General features: G+C 34.4%; 1 protein-coding gene and 1 long non-coding RNA gene across 2 annotated transcripts; one reads left to right on the top strand and one right to left on the bottom strand.

Moving 5' to 3' along the window:
- The first annotated feature begins 3948 nt into the window (after positions 1-3948).
- LOC126674644 (uncharacterized) lies at positions 3949-5302 on the top strand. Its single transcript, XR_007639582.2, has 3 exons — positions 3949-4164; positions 4278-4435; positions 5142-5302. It is a non-coding gene; the product is annotated as an uncharacterized LOC126674644 (long non-coding RNA).
- Positions 5303-8945: 3643 nt separating this feature from the next.
- On the bottom strand, positions 8946-11348 carry LOC126672495 (uncharacterized). The gene is made up of 2 exons (XM_050366445.1): positions 10028-11348; positions 8946-9859 (listed from the first exon to the last, which is right to left on the bottom strand). Exons 1-2 carry the CDS (start codon positions 11346-11348, stop codon positions 8946-8948), a joined length of 2235 nt encoding a protein of 744 aa, XP_050222402.1.
- Between the last annotated feature and the right edge of the window lie 5983 nt (positions 11349-17331).

Genomic DNA, 17331 nt, shown 5'->3' with positions numbered 1-17331 from the left:
AATCACTAAAAAGGTGAAACGTTTGGATTTCTCTCATAATGTTTGTAAACGTGGGTTAAATCGCTAAAAAAAGTGAAATGTTTGGATTTGTTTTGTAACGTTTTAAACGTTTTGTTTTGTTTCGTAACGTTTGTAAACGTTTGACTTCAATAGATAAAAAGGTGAAACCTTTGGATTTTTTTCATAACGATTGTAAACGTTTGGCTTATATCGTTAAAAAGGTAAAATGTTTGGAATTGTTTCTTATCGTTTGTAAACGTTTGGGTTAAATTGCTAAAAAGGTGAAACGTTTTAATTTGTTTCGTAATGTTTGTAAACGTTTCACTTCAATCGATAAAAAGGTGAAACGATTTGTTTTGTTTCAAAACGTTTGTAAACGTTTGGCTTAAATCGCTAAAAATTGTGAAACATTTGGATTTGTTTTAAAATATTTGAGAACGTTTGGCTTAAATTTCTAATAGGGTGAAATGCTTGGATTTGTTTTGTAACGTTTGTACACGTTTGGCTTAAGTCGCTAAAATGGGGAAACGTTTGGATTTGTTTCGAAACGTTTGTAAACGTTTGGCATAAATCGTTCAAAAAGTGAAACATTTTGGATTCGTTTCGTAACATTTATAAGCGTTTGGCGTTTTCGCAAAAAAGGTTGAACGTTTGTATTTGTTTCGTAAAGTTTGTAAACGTTTGGCTTAAATTGCTAAAAAGGTGAAACGTTTGGATTTGTTTCGTAACGTTTGTAAACGTTTGCTTTAAATTGCTAAAAAGGTGAAACGTTTGGATTTGTTTTGTAACGTTTTAAACGTTTGGTTTTATTTTGCAACGTTTTAAACGTTTGGTTTTGTTTCGTAACGTTTGTAAACGTTTGTCTTAAATCGCGAAAAAGGTGAAACGTTTGGATTGATTTCGTAATCTTTTGTAACATGTTAAACATTTGGTTTTTGTTTCGTCACGTTTGTTAACGTTGGCTTAAATTGCTGAAAATGTGAAATGTTCTGTTTTGTTTCGTAACATTTGTAAACGTTTCGTTTTGTTTTGTAACGTTTGTAAACGTTTGGCTTAAATCGCTAAAAAGGTGAAACGTTTGGATTTGTTTTGTAACGTTTGTAAACATTTGGCTTAAATTGCTTAAAAGGTAAAACGTTTGGATTTGTTTCGTAACGTTTATAAACGTTTGGCTTAAATTGCTAAAAAGGTGAAACGTTTGTAAACGTTTGGCTTAAATTGCTAAAAGGTGAAACGTTTGGTTTTGTTTTGTAACATTTGTAAATGTTTGGTTTACATTATTAGCGATTTAAGCCAAACGTTTAAAACGTTTCACCTTTTTAGCGATTTAAACCAAACGTTTACCTACGTTATAAAACAAATCCAAATGTTTCACATTTTTAGCGATTTAAACCAAACGTTTACAAACGTTACGAAACAAAACCAAACGTTTAAAGCGATACGAAACAAATCCAAACGTTTTACATTTTTAGTGATTTAAGCCAAACATTTACAAACGTTATGAAACAAAACAAAACGTTTCCCCTTTTAGCGATTGAAGCCATACGCTTGTATTTAAAACGATTGAAACTCTTGAATTTGTTTCGTAACGTTTGTTAACGTTTGGTTTTAATCGCTTAAAAGGTTATACGTTTAGATTTGTTTCATAACGTTTGTAAAGGTTCGGCTAAAATTGCTAAAAAGGTGAAAACGCTTGGATTTGTTTCGTAATATTTGTAAACGTTTGGCATAAATCGCTAAAAAAGTGAAACTTTTGGATTTGTTTCGTAACGTTTGTAAACATTTGGCTTACATCGCTAAAAAGGTGAAACGTTTAGATTTGTTTCGTAACGTTTGTAAACGTTTGGCTTCAATCCATAAAAAGTTTAAACGTTTGGATTGTTTCGTAACGTTTGTAAACGTTCGGCTTAAATTGCTAAAAAGGTGGAACGCTTGGATTTGTTCCGTAACATTTGTAAAAGTTTGGCTTAAATCGCTAAAAAGGGGGAAACATTTGGATTTGTTTCGTAACGTTTGTAAATGGTTGGCTTAAATCGCTAAAAAGGTTAAACATTTGCATTTGTTACATAACGTTTTTAAACATTTGGCTGCAATCACTAAAAAGGTGAAACGTTTAGATTTGTTTCATAACGTTTGTAAACGGTCGGCTTAAATTGCTAAAAAGGTGAAACGCTTGGATTTGTTTCATAACTGTGATAACCGCGTGCGTTTTTAAGGTCGCATTTTCATTTTTAATGCAGGCTCACACGATTTTGACGAATTCCGTATAATACAAATGAATTGTGAAAAATAAATATGGAGTCGCCACCCGGGGTTAACCGGGAAGGAAAAGACGGTTAAAGCATTATAACCATCTTCACCTCTTCAAAGATTCGGGTTCGGAAATACTATTTTATTCAATCCATCGTTTGCTTACTGATATTTACGAGTTAACTTTTTGATTTCCAATTCTAAGACAAAGGGGTCTCAAAACCAATATACCCTCACTGCTAATCGTATCCGAATTTAACAGGAGTTAGTTTTGAGTGAAAACTTTCGCAGAGCTCCGGGCTTCCCTCGAAGATGATGGTACTCATTTTCGTCTATCCTAAAACAGGGTGAATGGATCATCCGTTCCATTTTGTGATTGTGTGTAAATAGTGAAGTTAAAAATAAATAAATAAACTAAATTAAACTAAATCCATAAATAAAAGTACACATAATGTATTACGAATCTAATTGCAAAAATAAAATAAATTATAACTTTACTGCTAAAAAAAAATTAAATAAAAAAAGGACTATATTTGAGCATATACAAATAAACACAAAAATATATTAAACATGGAACTAAAACTAACGTCAATTATAATAAGAATCCGTATAATAAATGACAGATAAAAAAAATATGATAAAAAAATCTAGATTTAAATCTGTATAAAAATAAATATAAAAATAAATTAAATACAGACAAAATCAAAATAAATTATAATATGAATCCGTATTATAAGTGAGATAAAATGAAGATATAAAAAGTCAGAATGGAACTCATATATAAATTAATGCAAAAATATATTGAACACTGAAATAAAATTACCCTCAATTATAATACGAATCCATATTATATAAATGAGATGAAATAAATTATAATTTTTATTGAAATAAAATAAAGTTTAAAAAGGCGAGACTTGGATCTAGGTCTCCAGATGCCTACGTATCCGGTGTGCCGGAATCAAAGTCGACGTAGTTCGAATGAGAATTTTTATATAAAAAAAGACAAGTGTTTGAAAATTCGATTTGAGTCCCGGTTTGTGTGCCGAGATGCCTACGTACCCAGCGTACCGGGATCAAAACCCACGTAGTTCGTGTGAACTGTATTTTAGAAAAATGGAAATATTTTTAGAAAAGTGGGTTTGAATCTCGGTTTGTGTTCCGAGACGCCTACGTATCCGGTGTGTCGGAATCAAAACCCACGTAGTTCGTTTGAACTGTAAAACATAAATTTTTAGAAAAATGGATTTGAGTCGGTGTTTGTGTTCCGAGATGCCTACGTATCCAGTGTGTCGGAATCAAAACCCACGTAATTCGTTTGAACTGTAAATGGATTAAACAGTTTGGTTTTTATTTATTCATTTTTTTAAAAAATAAAAATTAAAAGTTTATTAATTTCGATATCTTATCCAAGATACCGTTAAAATTATTTATTTATATTAAACGGAAAATGAAATTCGGAATCCTAGATTTCGTTTTAATAATAATAATAATAATAATAAAAAAAAGCAAATGAAATGATAGATAAAAATCAATCATCTTGCAAAGGAGGTTGGCCATTAATGGTGTTATGTGCTGAACACATTTTTATTTACTGAGTCCACTTAATTAACTAATATATAAGCCAATTTATTAAAGTAAAAGAAAATCATTTTTTTATTTAATTAGCAAGACACCCGTATATGATAATAAAGCCAACAATTATAAAACAAACTCAAATGTGGTAATAAGCCCAACTAAGCCATTTTTCAAATTCACTTTCTCCTTCATCTCCTTCTCAATTCAATACCTTCACTCTGTTCTTATTATTATTTTTTTTGTCTTACCACCCACCACTTATTTAGATCACTAATCTCTCTCCAATTTCAAGTTCAGGATTTTCTTTTAGCCAAATAAAGAGATCAAAAGAAAAAGATGGTAAGCCATGAACAACGAAGCATAAGAAATCTATAATCTTTTGTTTTTATTTATTATTTTCTTCTATGCTTAATCTTTGATTCCTGATTTCTTTTATTAATTTAACTTTCAAGATTGGACTGATCCAATCAAATCGAGGTGATCAAATTTGATGGTAGCGATTGTGCCGTGGCTCAGTGATATCGATTAGATATGATCAAGACCGTATGGACGAGGACTAAAACCTACAAGACGGGTTCGAGGCACTAGAAGCAGAATTGGGAAGATGGAGGTACAGAGAGCATGAGCTAAGTAGTTATGTCTTTTTTTTATTTTTACTCTGGACTGTATTGTGATGCAATTATATTGCGTTTTAGTATCTTTTGAACTCTAATTCATTTTGCAACTCATTCATTTTTAATAGGGTATCCACCCAGTTTGCTTGTTTAGAATAACTATACGAAAATGGGTATCCACCCATTTGAAGTCACAACAACAAATATTCGATGAAAATGATATGAATTTATGCTAATAACCATTCATAGAGAAGAAAATAAGAGCATAATGTTATTGCATTAAAGAAAATGATAAGACATTGATTTTTAGAAGAACAATATACCTCTTTTCCTTATTTTTTTATGTCTGTTTTTGGCGTTGAAATGGAAATTCCAAGTGAGTGTGTGGTGTGGTTGGTTTCGATTCTATTTTGTGATGGATGCCCTATCACCTTTGTGTCTTGATAAGCTCTTTCTTCTAGTTGCTGCTTCAACTATTACTGAATAACTATGCCTATTTTTAACTCTGTTTTTTCCTATCTATGTTTCAGCAGCTTTTTGCTCTCTTTTTGTTATGTATTTTTCTTGTTATTTCTGCAGAGTTCCTCCCTCTTTTTAGCGTATTTTTCTTGGTGTCCATTTTTGCAATTGGCTGTGCTCCTTATATATAGGAATGATTATTAACGTCTCATTGGATGCTGAGTGAGGTTCATTTACTTGCAGATTAAGGAGCTAAAGGGAGAGAGGATTAGGTGTTGGCTGGTGTATACATGAAAGGGGTGTTTCAGGGCTGGAGTAAAACTGTAGCAGGCTTGAAATTGGGTTGGGGCATGAAGAGGATGTGATTATGGATATTGGCCAAGACTTGTTGGGTCCAAAGTTTATTTCTTTGTATTTTAGATTTTTTTTTATTCATTATTATATTATTAATTGTAATTTGAAACTGAAATTGATTAAATGACCAATGCATTTTGGCTCACTCTTTTATTTCAAATTTTATTAAATAGTTTTTTTTTTAAAAATAAAATAAAAGACAATAAATATGTAAATCAATAAAAAAATAAAATTTTATAAATAATGTGAAAGTAAATCCTAATTGGTAAAGAAATTAAATCGGTCTTTGAAACTCAAATTTAATTGACTAAGAGTTCAATAGTTATATTAATTTTATAATTCAAGCCTGAAAATCGAACGCTTACAGTTTGCCCCCTGCTTTGGAGAAATTTATGAACAATGAAGAACTATGCGATAAAGTTTTTTCTTTTTCTTTGAACGGTTTAATTCATAAATTACGACAAAGCAATGAGTAAGCATGTTAGCATAGATTTTTATAGGAATTATAAAATTAAGAAAAGTAAAGAATAAAAGTCTGAATTTAAAATGGGTTTTTAAAGGTTTATGCAACATTTACCCTTTAAAGCTGTAAAGTTAGCAAAATTTGAACTACTGAATAGCCAATGTTCAGGCTACGCGATACTCAAAGGTTAGTAAATACCTGATGTGCCATCCACGAGCAAAAAAAATATGTTAGTGATAACTGATGTGTTAGCTACGGGAAAGTGAAAAATTAGTTAATAGCTGATGTGCGAGCCATGCAGTTGTGAAGAGTCCGTAAATAGCTGATGTGCCAGCTACATGCATGTTAAGGGAAAGTAAAGAGTTAGTGATGATTTAGTAAATAGCCGGTGCACAGGCTATAAGTTAGTGAAGATTTAAGATAGCCATTGTGTAAGCTACCTAATTCGTAACCGTTGCGTAGGTTTTGAATAATGTGGACCGTTGTGTGGGTCAACGAACAAGACCATTATGTAGGACGAAAAGATTATCATGGCCGTTGTGTAGGCTATCCAATTCATAACTGTTGCGTAAGTTACGAGCTTCATAGACCCTTGTGTAGGTCAATGAATATGACCGTTGTGTTGGTCAAAAAGATTTTCGTAGCCGTTACGTAAGCTATCCAATTTCATAACCGTTGTGTAAGTTATAAGCTTCGTAGACCGTTGCATAGGTCAACGAATATGATCATTATGTTAGTCAAAGAGATTTTTTAGCCGTTGCGTAGGCCATCCAATTTCATAACTGTTGTGTAAGTTATGAGTACCATTGACTTTTGTATGAGCCGATGAATACGACCATTAAGTAGGTCATAATATTTCAATATACAGATTTTCCATATTATTTTGTATGATTCGGAATGTTCCAAAAGTAAATCAAAAGATGTCGTGTATATGAATGCCCCTAATTATTTAGAGACGACATGTATGCATGGATATGTGTGAGTGTAAGAACATTGCCCCCAATAGGTTGTCGTTGATGATTCAAATGATCTTTCATTCAGTCTTTTTTTTTCTTACTTCAAAAGTCTTGACAAATTATCTTCATGCCACATATATCATTTACTTGCCATGAAATCTTTATTGGTAGCTCAAAGTAAGAAATGATATAATTCTTTAAAGTAAAACGGCACGATAATAGATCTTTCAATGTTGTTTCACCTTATTGTCTTGGGCAAAGTTTTTGTATTGATCTTTATCTAAGCCGCCCTTTTACGGGTTTTCAGCTTAGTCAATTTGTGTGCTCTAATTTTTGCCCGAGTTGCCCTTTGCGGGTTTTCAACTTGACGAGCTGCTCTAATTTTTGCTCGAGCCGCCCTTTGCTGGTTTTCGGCTCGACAAGCTTTTGTTTCATTTTATTTTTGTTCACTCTTTTTTTTTGCTTGAGCTGCCTACAGAGGTTTTTGACTCAACGGGATTTGCTCTAATTTTCACTTGAGCCGCCCTCTTTGGGTTTTCAACTCAACGAGCTGCTCTAATTTTTGCTCGAGTCGCCCTTTGCGGATTTTCAACTCGACGAGCGTTTATTTTATTAATTTTTTTCTTTTTATTAATGAGGAAAAATATGCTCAATGATGAAATTTATGATGTAACGGATGACAAAGGAAAAAAATCAGGTTTGGCAAGATTTTGAATGAAGTAAGTTTAAATTAGATTTTTGGAGGGTGTGGATATTTCATGAGGTAAATTTGTTAGGATAGATGAATGTATGAAAATTATTATTTTTTAATTAACTAGACTTGAACTCAATGATTTGAGTGCCTACGTACCTGCTGTGGCAGGATCAAAGTTAGCGTAGTTCGGCAATAGACTTCCAAAATTTATTTTCAATCGTAGGTTGCGAAAGAAATGGACATATTCTTTTTGTGATTGGACTTGAACTCAATGGTTTGAGTGCCTACGTACCTGCTTTTGCAGGATCAAAGTCCACGTAGTTCGACCACTTTGTGGATAGGGTGGGTGACTTATTTGTTCTAAGTCTTCCCTGATTAATGCATAATACAATACTAAATTAAATGCACTCATATTTAAATATCAATTTGATATGTTTATTTCATTTAATAAGGGTACAATGTTTTAGCAATTTGCACAACCTGTTATTAGTTTGCCCATAAGGGTTTTCAAACTAAATATTTTCTCTCAATCCCTAACTTTTGCCTAAGTTGTTGTTGGATGTAGCAGCCTAGCGGGATAAAGCACACTCTCACTTAAACATAGTATTTCTTCAACCTATCCAGGTTGATTGGTTCAGTGAATTCATTGCCTTCCACATACATAGCTTGATAGCTCCTTTTGAGAGGATCTTTTTGACTAAGTATGGACCTTCCCAGTTAGGTCGAAATTTTCCTCTTGGGTCAAATGGAATTGGTCTCGATTGCTTCAACACCAAATAGCCTGTTTTTATTTTGCTTATTTTGACCTTCTTGTTGAAAGTTCTGGCAATTCGCCTTTGGTACATGTGGTTATTGAACATTGCTCGCGTTTTTTTCTCGTCAAATGCAGCCAATTGTTCATATCTTGCTCTAGCCCATTCGTATTCTGGGACTTGAGCCTCCAACACCACCCTAAGTGATTGTAATTCAACCTCAACAGGCAAGACAACCTCCATTCCATATACTAAGGAGTATGGGGTTGCACCAGTTGACGTTCTTGCTGTTCTTCTGTACCCGTGTAAGGCGTATGGTAATTTATTTGACCAATCTCTGTATGTCTCCACCATTTTAGCGAGAATCTTTTTAACATTTTTATTCGCCGCTTCCACTGCTCCATTAGCCTGAGGCCTATACGGTGAAGACTTATGGTGCTCGATCCCATTTTCACGCAATAGTTGTTTCACTTCTGCTTGGAATTGTACTCCATTGTCGCTCACAATATGGTGTGGAATCCCATATCTACATATTAAGTGAGTTTCAATGAATTCAGCCATTTGTTTTGCCCCCAATGTCTTGTAGGATTCAGCTTCCACCCATCTTGTAAAGTAATCTATGGCAACCGCGATGAATTCGTGACCATTTGATGCGGTCGGGTGAATTTTTCCAATAATATCGATTCCCCAAGCAGAGAAGGGCCATGGCGAAGTAAGACTATGCAATTCTGATGGCGGAATATGGCTTAGATCCCCATGAATTTGACAGTTATGGCACCTTCGAACGAAATGGATGCAATCGGCTTCCATCGTCAACCAAAAATATCCTTATCGCATGATTTTACGAGATAATTCCTTACCGTTCAAATGAGGTCCACAAACACCCGAATGAACTTCCTCCATAAGTTGTTTGGTTGTTTCTTCATCTATGCACAACAGGTGTAAGTCATGATGACGTTTATATAGTTTTCCATGTAATAAGAAAAATTGTTGAGCCAATTTCTGAATCAAATTTCTATCCTTTGTGGTAGCATCTACTGGATAATGTTTATCTTGCATGAACCTCAAAATATCATGAAACCAAGGCTTTTCATCTTGCGTGATGTCTAATATTCGTGCACCTTGAAAGCATGGAACCTTACTCCTTACCATTACTAGTGGCTTGACAAACAATCTTCCAGGATCGTCCCATACTGAAGCTAATCCAGCTAAAGCATCAGCTATCTGGTTTTCTTCCCTAGGGATATATTTGAATTCAGCTACATCAAAATGTGTCTTGAGAACTTCAATATATTGGAGATAGGGTTTTAATTTTTCTTCTTTTATTTCCCACTCCTTTCTCACTTGTTTTATTACTAGACTGGAATCTCCAAAAATTTCTGCATGTTTGATTCTAATTGATATCAATGATTCCAATCCAAAAATACAAGCTTCGTATTCAGACATGTTGTTGGTGGCCCAAAATAGCCTTTTGGATAATGGCATCCATTCACCTTCTGGGGAAACCAAAATGACGCCAATACCAGCTCCACTTTTATTTGCTGCACCATCGAAGTACATTTTCCACTTTCCAATATCTATTAGTCTAATGTCTTCATCTCGGAAGGAAAAGTCAATTACTTCACTATCATCTACTGGATTTTGCGCTAGGAAGTCAGCTACAGCTCTCCCCTTAATTACCTTCTTGGGTATGTATTGTATATCAAATTCGGACAGTAGAAGTAACCACCTCCCAAGCTTTCCTATCAGGGATGGAGTTCAGTATAAATATCGCATTGGATCAATTTTTGACACCACATCAATTTGGTAATTCATAAAATAGTGTCTTAATTTTTTAGTGAGCCACACCATTGCCAGACACATTTTCTCCATCATTGTATATCTCTATTCATTTTCACTTAGTTTTTTACTGAGATAATATACGGCATGCTCCACATATCCCACGTCTTCTTGTCCTAGCATAGCTCCCATTTCTTGATCCTCTATAGAAAGATACAACGTCAAAGGTTTTCGTGATTTAGGAGGCTTTAGGATCGGAGGATTAGACAAATAGTCTTTGATCTTGTCGAATGCTTCTTGACACTGTTTTGTCCATATCATTGGCTGATTCTTTCTTAGCAATTTGAAAATTGGACCACACACGGTTGTTAATTTGGCTATAAATCTGCTGATATATTGCAATCTTCCTAGAAATCCTCTAACCTCAGTTTCCGTCTTTGGGGCCGGCATTTCTTTTATAGCTTTTTCTTTATCGGGATCAATCTTTATTCCTCTTTGGCTCACCACATATCCCAATAATTTACAAGATCCCACACCAAAAATACACTTTTTGGGATTTAGTCTAAGGTTGTATTTGATAACCCTATCTAAAAACTTTTCAAGGGCTTCAAAGTATTCCTCTTCAGACTTTGCTTTTACTACCATATCATCGACATAAATCTCCACTTCTTTATGCATCATATCATGAAATAGAGTCGTCACAGCCTGTTGGTCAGTGGCTCCTGTATTCTTTAATCCAAACGACATAACTTTGTAGCAAAATGTTCCCCATTCAGTAATGAATGATGTCTTGGCTTTATGGATTTGGGCAGTTAGTATTTGATTGTAACCTGAAAAACCATCACAACAAGCGTACCACAACATTTCTGCAGCTGAGTCAACCAGAACATCAATGTGAGGCAATGGAAAATCATCCTTTGGAGAGGCTTTATTGAGGTCCCTATAATCCACACACATCCTAACTTTTCCATTCTTTTTAGGTACCAGAACAATATTGGCTAGCCACTCTGGATAATCGATCACTTCAAGAAAACCTTCTTTTATTTGTTTTTCTACTTCATTTTTAACTTTTTGTGCCCACTCTGGTTTCATACGCCTAATCTTTTGTTTGACTGGTTTAACATGGTCATGTGTTGGAATGTAATGTTGAGCAATATCTCGATCTATTCCTGGCATATCTTCATAAGTCCATGCAAAAGCTATTTCTTTTTCTTTTAAAATTCTCTCATGTCTCTCTCTAAATTCAGGAGTGCAATTGCCACCTAAGAGTATTTCCCTAGGATTTTCAATTGTACCCAAATTAAATGAAATGTGTTCCATAGAATTGATATGAAATATGCTATGAAAATAATCTAATGCGCAAATGCTTCCATCAGGAAAAACATCAAACAAATAAACGAAGTTTGCGTTTATTGCATTAAACTTGGAAAGGAATACATCATTGTCATCCATTACATCAGAAAGAAAAACATCATCCTCTAAATCAATAGTCTTGAACTTATTATGCAGTCCTCCATGGAGATGGTCCCAACTTCATCTTGGATCTCGAGAGCATGGTCTAGACCAATTAACATCTTGTTAATATTCCACTTTTTCTTGGTGCAAACATCCTTGACCGCATCGTTGAAGGTTTCCCATCTGGGACACTCCTTTCGCGGTATCATGTTTGCATAATTTTTTCCAGTTCCTTCTTTCACGAATATGCCTTTCTCAGTTTGCATCGCACTTTTGTGAGCATTTCTTTGGTCATAACCGAGTTCATCCTTAGTGTTTTGTCCTCAAAAATCAGGAATTGTGGGAATGCCTTGTTGATTCTTGCCTAATCCAAGGCCAGGGAAGAATTTCATATTCTTCATCATCATGGCAACTTGTGGGTCCATATAGTCTTCATATATCCCACCAACCAAATTAAAACCAGTGATTGGAGGGATTTCTGCTCCTAAATCCACTTTCGAGCATACTGTATCTTCCTCAGCCGAGATGGTAATAACTTCATCATTAAATGGAAATTTAATTTTCTGATGAAGGGTGGAAGGAATCCCTCCCAGAGCATGAAACCATGGTCGCCCAAGCAATAATGCGTAGCTGATTGGTATATCCACCACCATAAACTCCACTACAGATTCAATGGGTCTTACTTTAATGACTATCTTGAAGGTTCCTTCTACTTGTCTCCTAGACTCATCATATCCCCTTATGATTAACTCCGTTTTCTGTAAGTCATCTTTTGTCATTCCAAACTTTGGTAGTACTTTCAATGGACATACATTTAATGCTGAACCATCATCCACCATGACTCTAGGAACGATTCTCCCTTTTGTTTCCACTTGAATGTGCAAAGCTCGAGTGTGATTTCTACCTTCAGATGTAAGGTCTTTATCAGAAAAGGTTACATCTTTGCTTTCTTTTACTAAGTGGACCATGTCTTGCAGAGTAGAGTTGACATCTATTTTCATACATGCAAGTGCTTCGAACATTGCATCTCTTTGAGTCTTAGACGCGACCAACAAATCCCATACAGTAGCATTTGCTTTAGTGTGTCTTAGTTGTCTCAACACTGAATCTTCCTCAGACTCTTTTGTTGTATCTCCCGCAAGCTCTTTTTCTTTGCCTTTTTCTTCGTTATAGAAGCGGCCACTACGAGTGATTGGTTTCACAGTTTCAGTCCATAAATCTTCAATTTGTTCCAAACATTCAAATTATGGTGATATATTTTCACACTCATTTTCTAACGTTTCCCAAAAATCAGAAGGTACAAGATATCCAGAATCAGGTGTTCCTCTAACCATGTTAACAACTAGATTTTGATCATCTTTCATAATTTGAAAAGATGGCTTCTTTCCATGTTGGTCCTTGTTCGGAGAGCACCACCTCCTTTTAAAAGCCTCATATGATTCATCCCGACCAATTACGGACATCGGAAGGGGTTTATATGGTGTGACTCTAATGGAGCTTAAGATGGTCTTCTCGTTCGGGACATCAGTTGAGAGCATATAAATGCCCGGCACAGCCTGATGATTTCCATTATTGTTATTTTGGTGGTTGGGCAAAGGATTGTGTCTAGTTGAAGGTCTGTTTGGGTCATCGGGGTTAGGAATCTTGCCAGAATCGATGAGATCCTGTAAGGCGTCTCGAAGCTTGTAACAGGTGTTTGTGTCATGTCCGATTTGTTGGTGGTACAAACATTTCAAGTTTGGATTGAAACTTGGTGACACTTTGGGTGGTAAAGGTTTCAGGTCTAAGGGTTTAATGAGATTTCTCTTTTTAAGATCCTCAAAGAATTTTGACATGGGAAGCTTAAAGTTAGAGTACCTTCGAGATGGATTGTTTAGTGCTTTTACATCGGAAAATTTTGGATGAGGTGTTTGGATTTGAGGTAATATTGGTACCCTTTCTATTATTATTATTGAAGCCCCCGTATACCTTATTTCTTTCCTTTATTACCTTTTCAGCCTGAAGTGCAGAATCACAAAGGTCCCTAAAATTTTTAAAGGGAAAACATGCTATCTCTTTCTTGATAGCAGGTAACGATCCGTTTATCATAAGGTGGATTTGATCTTTTTCACCAATTTGATTTTTGAGCTGGGATGCTTTTTGTAACCATCTTCTGAAATGATTCATGAATGATTCATCAGCCTTTTGGGTTGTTGCTTGCAAATCCATTAAAGTAACTTCGATGTAGGAGGTATAATCATACCTCTTCACAAATTGAGCTATCATTTCTCTCCAATCGCTTCTCACGGCCCGACTCAGTCCGTAATACCATTCCAAAACTGGTCCTTCTATAGACAGAGAAAAATAAACTCCATATGGTATCTTCATCAGCACTTGTAGTATCCATATGAGTTTTGAAATATTTGAGATGGCTAATGCAGCAACCGACCCCATTATATTTTTTTTATGTCGGGATACTTGAATTTTGCCGGTAATTAACTCGGAGGGACTAAGCTTAGATCATCAAGGTCAAAAGCTTCTTTCTTTTTGCCTGCCATATGAGTCTTCAATTTTTCAAGCTCCTTCGTGATCTTTTCTATCTCAGGATTGGCTTGGACTGGATTAACGACTACTTCAACAGGTCGTTTTTCTCCAAATATTTGTTCCCAAACATCTCCTTTGTCAGCCATGACATCTTGGTTCATTGTTTTAGAAGGATTTGAATTAGCTGCCGGAGATGATTCAACAGTTACAGTGGAAGGTTCGACATGAGCTTTTCCCTTTATTAGCCTTAAAGCCTCTAAAATTGGAGCTAACTCAGCATCAAGAGTATTCTCAATTATCTTTTCCAGTTCTTCCCATAACATAGGTTCAGTTTCATGGCTAAGATATGATTGTACTCCTTGCGATTGTGGATTTTGAGCCATTTGTGCTTGTTTGACTGGCGTTTCGAAATTGATTTCAATGGGTTCAGATAATCTGTCTAGACGCTTTCCGTGTCTAGACCAAGCAACTCATTTTGGTGACTGTTTGCTTCTTTTATACTGAGTAGTGCGAGGCAACTTTGGGGGCGCAATGATGGTTCCTAAATAAATATGATGCATGATTAGAACATTGCAATGACGTGCTCATTATACTAGATGCATGAATAGGATACTGAACATAAATGGGTGATATGCCAAATATGATATGCCAATGCATGAGGTGCATGATGTATCGACTTTGGCATTCCGAAACAATCATACAAAAGAATGTCTATACTCGGTTCGGTTAGCACTTATGTTCCCCTTTTATCCTTACCATAAAAGGACATAAGGATAAGACTCTAAAGGAAAGTGTCTAGTTATTCCTATGTGAATTTAGGGCATAAAAAGGTTAACTCGTATATATTCAAATAGAAAACGATGGATATTTTTAAAATTATTTCCAATTTCCCCAGTGGAGTCTCCACTGTGATGACCGCATGCGTTTTTAAGGTCGCATTTTCATTTTTAATGCAGGCTCACACGATTTTGGCGAATTTCGTATAATACAAATGAATTGTGAAAAATAAATATGGAGTCGCCACCCGGGGTTAACTGGGAAGGAAAAGACGGTTAAAGCATTATAACCATCTTCACTTCTTCAGAGATTCGGGTTCGGAAATACTATTTTATTCAATCCATCATTTGCTTACTGATATTTACGAGTTAACTTTTTGATTTCTAATTCTAAGACAAAGGGGTCTCAAAACCAATATACCCTCACTGCTAATCGTATCTGAATTTAACAGGAGTTAGTTTTGAGTGAAAACTTTCGCGCGGAGGTCCGGGCTTCCCTCGAAGATGACGGTACTCATTTTCGTCTTTCCTAAAACAGGGTGAATAGATCATCCGTTCCATTTTGTGAGTGTGTGTAACTAGTTAAAAACTAATAAATAAACTAAATAAAACTAAATCCATAAATAAAAGTACACATATTGTATTAGGAATCTAATTGCAAAAATAAAATAAATTATAACTTTACTGCTAAAACAAAATTAAATAAAAAAAAGACTATATTTGAGCATATATAAATAAACACAAAAATATATTAAACATGGAACTAAAAGTAACGTCAATTATAATACGAATCCGTATTATAAATGACAGATAAAAAAAATATGATAAAAAAAAATCTAAATTTAAATCTGTATAAAAATAGATTTAAAAATAAATTAAATACAGACAAAATCAAAATAAATTATAATATGAATCCGTATTATAAGTGTAAGATAAAATAAAGTTATAAGAAGTCAGAATGGAACCCATATATAAATTAACGCAAAAATATACTGAACACTGAAATAAAATTACCCTCAATTATAATACAAATCCATATTATAAATGAGATGAAATAAATTATAATTTTTATTGAAATAAAATAAAGTTTAAAAAGGCGAGACTTGGATCTGGGTCCCCAGATGCCTACGTATCCGGTGTGCCGGAATCAAAGTCGACGTACTTCGAATGAGAATTATTATATAAAAAAAGCGAGTGTTTGAAAATTGGATTTGAGTCTCGGTTTGTGTGCCGAGATGCCTACGTACCCAGTGTACCGGGATCAAAACCCACGTAGTTCGTTTAAACTGTATTTTAGAAAATGGAAATATTTTTAGAAAAGTGGGTTCGAATCTCGGTTTGTGTTCCGAGACGCCTACGTATCCGGTGTGTCGGAATCAAAACCCACGTAGTTCGTTTGAACTGTAAAACATAAATTTTTAGAAAAATGGATTTGAGTCTCGATTTGTGTTCCGAGATGCCTACGTATCCAGTGTGTCGGAATCAAAACCCACGTAATTCGTTTGAACTGTAAATGGATTAAACAGTTTGTTTTTTTTTTTTTAAATAAAATTTAAAAGTTTATTAATTTTGATATCTTATCCAAGATACAGTTAAAATTATTTATTTATATTAAACGAAAAATGAAATCCGGAATCCTATATTTCGTTTTAATAATAATAATAATAATAATAATAATAATAATAATAATAATAATAATAATAATAATAATAAAAAGCAAATGAAATTATAGATAAAAAATCAATCATCTTGCAAAGGAGGTTGGCCATTGATGGTGTTATGTGTTGAACGCATTTTTATTTACTGAGTCCACTTAATTAACTAATATATAAGCCAATTTATTAAAGCAAAAGAAAATCATGTTTTTTATTTAATTAGCAAGACAGCGTATATGATAATAAAGCCAACAATTATAAAACAAACTCAAATGTGGTAATAAGCCCAACTAAGCCATTTTTCAAATTCACTTTCTCCTTCATCTCTTGACCTAGCCGACTCTGATATTTCCATTTTTGCCATCTCCTTCTCAATTCAATACCTTCACTCTGTTCTTATTATTATTTTTTGTCTTAGCACCCACCACTTATTTAAATCACTAATCTCTCTCCAATTTCAAGTTCAGGATTTTCTTTTAGCCAAATAAAGAGATTAAAAGAAAAAGATGGTAAGCCATGAACAACGAAGCATAAGAAATTTTTAATCTTTTGTTTTTATTTATTATTTTCTTCTATGCTTAATCTTTGATTCCTGGTTTCTTTTATTAATTTAACTTTCAAGTTTGGACCGATCTAATCAAATCGAGGTGAGCAAATTTGATGGCAGCGATTGTGCCGTGCCTCAGTGATATCGATTAGATATGAGCAAGACCGTATGGACGAGCGACTAAAACCTACAAGACGGGTTCGAGGCACTAGAACCAGAATTGGGAAGATGGAGGTACAGAGAGGATGAGGTAAGTAGTTATGTCTTTTTTTTTATCTTTACTCTGGACTGTGTTGTGATGCAATTATATTGAGTTTTAGTATCTTTTGAACTCTAATTCATTTTGCAACTCATTCATTTTTAATAGGGTATCCACCCAGTTTGCTTGTTTAGAATAACTAAACGAAAACGGGTATCCACCCATTTGAAGTCACAACAACAAATATTCGATGAAAATGATATGAATTTATCCTAATAAC

Source organism: Mercurialis annua, linkage group LG3 (assembly GCF_937616625.2).
Source record: "Mercurialis annua linkage group LG3, ddMerAnnu1.2, whole genome shotgun sequence".
Classification (NCBI taxonomy): Eukaryota; Viridiplantae; Streptophyta; class Magnoliopsida; order Malpighiales; family Euphorbiaceae; genus Mercurialis; species Mercurialis annua.
Note: the sequence above shows the minus strand (reverse complement) of the source record. Positions and strands in the feature narration are given on the sequence as shown.